Consider the following 3,370-nt stretch of genomic DNA (forward strand, 5'->3'; position numbering starts at 1 on the left):
AGCGCATTCTGTACTCAGCCAACAGGTTTACGTGTACTTGGCTAGATTTCGTTAACTTGAAACGAAAATTCTGATTGATCGTTTCGCATACCGCGAATTGACAGGATGGTCCGCCGTTTATCGGTTCGTGTAAATTTAGTAACGAGATGTCGCGCCAGGTTTCTAGTCTGTTAAGAAGCTACGAAATTTCGTTAGCCAGAGGCAAGTTGAATAGCCACTCGATCCTTTATGGCGGCCGTGTGTGCGCGTCTAAAAAGCATGAATAAACCCGGTTCCCTTCAGCCTTCGTTGGAACACTACTTTCTCGACAGCGACCTTTTGTCCACGCTGGAGAACCCATTTTTTTTTTCTTTTTAAATCGATGTATCGGTACTTGGTCCTACATTCGCACCGCGTTCTCGGGGATATAATCGAATCTCTTGCCTTTTCGTCGGAACTGCTCGATGAAATGCGAAAAGGACCCATTAGATTTCCTATTAGATGATAGGATTCGCGTAATTTCTCGTTAATCGTTGCATTTAATTGTTCCAAGTGCAAGCAATATTGAGTCGAATTTATGGTCTGCTTATTTGGAAGGAGATGCGATACTGAATTCCCTTCCAATTTCATTAAACGCAAAGCATCATCTTCTTCGGATCTGAAGGAGCCTTTGAAGTTGTTAACAGTGTATCTTGTTTGGCCCAGGATCCTCCATGTTTAAAATTTTCTTAAGTATCCATTTCTCGTCGTCTGTCTGTGGCTGTACTATTAACGAATTGATTGTTTCCTTTGAATTTAACCAAATAAATTAAACAACATCGGACAACTGTAATTTATCGGTGATATCTATTCGAACTCTAGAATATTTTGCTGCCTATGTATGATTATCGACGATCGAGTGACAAGGTGAGGTCAACGAGATTAGAAAGAGTGCAAAAAGAAAAGGGAAAGAAAAAATATGAAAGTAGACATTAGACAACCCTCCGCTTACACGTCGCGTGTCGTAAATATCCGGCCGTTCCATTCGTTGCATGACAAAGACGTTATTATCATTATTCTCACGTGGAAGGGAGCCGAGTCGTGTTGGTCCGGCGTTACGCGACTTGGCGAGGCTCTGAAAATCGGCGGGTGTTGGAAGAGAAGAGGGCTAGAGCGGAGGAGAGCGCGAATCGAATCGAGCCGAGCCGAGCCGAGCCGAGCCGAGCGCGGGGCAACGTCCGGGCGACGAGGTCCGGCACAGAAGCAACCAGGGATGCAGGGATGCAGGGATGCAGGGATGCAGGGATGCAGGGATGCAGGGATGCAGGGATGCAAGGATGCAGGTGAGGCGGTCAATGTCCCATCTTTTGGACGGCGGTGGTTCGTGCCGGTGGAAAATGGTCGTCCAGCGGTGGCAGGTAGGGAGATAGGGAGCGTGGTTGCGTTCCGGGTGAGGATTTCGCATCTCTGTATCGGCGCTTGATCCGTGACGAAGGAGCCACGGTGGCCGCCGCCGCCGCCGTCGCCGTCGCCGCCGCCGCCGCCGCCACCGCCGCCGCCGCTACCACTGCGTTATTGATTTGACAGGAATGACGGGAAATGGCGCAGGAATCGATAAGAGGTGGTCCCAAGCTGGTGGTGGCTCTGCGCGGGTGTACGGCGCGAGCGGGCGCCGTTACATGGGTGGGAAAGCGGGACGACGGCGCGAGAGAAACGGAGATCGAAGACTGAAGAAGGAACGCGCTAGTGGGTGCTACTGTAAGGGTGGGAAAACGAAGAGGAGAGAGAAAGGTGCGAAGGAAAGAGGAGCAGAGCTCGTCGAGGGTGGGGGCTAGGTGGAAAAGCTCTTCTCTAGGGGTGGGGTAGAGCGGCGGAGGGGGAGACAGCAGAGAATATTTTCATACTCCAGACTCCCGGCGTAGGTAGAAGATGGCAGCCGAGGCGTGATTCGAGATCGGGACCTTCACTCTCTCTCTGGGCGCGCGCGAGTAGGGGGTCGATCCTTCGACCTAACGGACCAGAGATCGTGGAAGTAGTGCGCTAGCGTGGTGCATTATAGCGTGTCGTCCAGTGTGCCCAGCGGATCCGTGATGTTCTAGGAGGACCCATATCTCATTCCGTACCGTCGGTGCCGGGTTTGTCCTCCTATCGCCGCGAGCCTTCTCACCCGACACCGCTTTCTCACCTTACTCCTCCGCGCTCGACACTCGGGCCTCTCTATCTCGTCATCCAGGACTCTCTCCATTCTCGGATCCGGACTTGACCGTATCAGGATACTCTTACTTTCCCGACACACGTCGTCCGGCCGAGTCAACCGAGTCAACCGAGTCAACCGAATCAACCGAGTCAACCGAATCAACCGAGTCCACGTACCCATCTCCGCCTGATTTTCCTTTTCGGTTGCGCCTCTGGCATCCCTCGGTTCTCTCCGCTTCTCCGACTTCCACGCTCCTACACGCCCGGCGTTAACCCAGATCAGTCTGTCGTGTACTCATGATCCGAGCGGTGACCAGGTAGTACCGCTGACTATGCGCGACATGATCACCACCGCCATCGTAGTAGTGTTTCACGAGCGTCACGTAAAATGGAATTAAACAATGTTGTTAAGACGTAAACATGTTTTGGCTACACTGTGGACTCTTTGTTCTCGTGATTGCTGTACCTGGATTTATTAGCAGCGCCGACAGCACATCCAAGCGAGGTAACGCCTGTCTGCCTTACTTGCCTGCCCTACCTGCTTGCTCGCCTGCCTGTTTGTCTACCCTCTGAACGATCACCTGCCTGTCTTTTCGCAACGTTTATCTTCCCATGTTTGCACATTCCGAGGGTTCCTTGCGGTTTTTCGGGCTACTTCGCCGGGACCTCTTTGTTTCCCTCGGAACCGGAGTAGCTTCGGCTCTGCCGGGGGATTCCCCGCGCTTGGGGACTATCAGACTCATCGTTACGATTACCAAGCACGATTAACGATATTCCTAAGCACTAGAGGATTACGAATCACTGATTTTCCAAGATTGGAAACGTAGCTTGCGATCGCCGACGTCTCTGACAATTATTACCCACCTTTCCCGAAGGCTTGAACGTGTCGAACGTTTATGGTTGGTCTTCACCCTTACAAATTTAACAGTTGACGGTTGATCGACGCGTGATCTAGTGCGTGCGTGTGTGTGTACCCAACTTGTGGAAGAGTCGTAAGCACTTGGCGTCCAGCCTACTGTGATATGTCGGTACGTTAGGAGTTAGCTTATGGGAAATAAGAGTTCTTTTGCACGACCTAGCAGGATTGCCTTGCTCTTGGAAACTGCATCTCTTTCTGTGCATAAGAACCCTTATTTTCTCCAGTCTCCGGTGGTAGGCACCCCTCCCTCCTCTCTCTCTCTCTCTCTCTCTCTCTCTCTCTCTCTCTCTCTCTCTC

General features: G+C 51.7%; 1 protein-coding gene across 17 annotated transcripts in view; it reads left to right on the forward strand.

Moving 5' to 3' along the window:
* Positions 1-1,864: 1,864 nt before the first annotated feature.
* The window catches only part of LOC128893096 (disintegrin and metalloproteinase domain-containing protein 11), a 50,985-nt gene continuing 49,479 nt past the window's right edge, over positions 1,865-3,370 (forward strand). For all 17 annotated transcript variants that reach the window (XM_054153883.1, XM_054153874.1, XM_054153880.1 and 14 more), the window contains exon 1: positions 1,865-2,659. In XM_054153883.1, coding sequence (XP_054009858.1) covers positions 2,575-2,659 — 85 coding nt within the window. In that variant the 5' untranslated portion in view covers positions 1,865-2,574. The remainder of the gene's footprint in view (positions 2,660-3,370) is intronic.

Source organism: Hylaeus anthracinus, unplaced genomic scaffold, assembly GCF_026225885.1.
Source record: "Hylaeus anthracinus isolate JK02 unplaced genomic scaffold, UHH_iyHylAnth1.0_haploid 2, whole genome shotgun sequence".
NCBI classification, from domain to species: domain Eukaryota; kingdom Metazoa; phylum Arthropoda; class Insecta; order Hymenoptera; family Colletidae; genus Hylaeus; species Hylaeus anthracinus.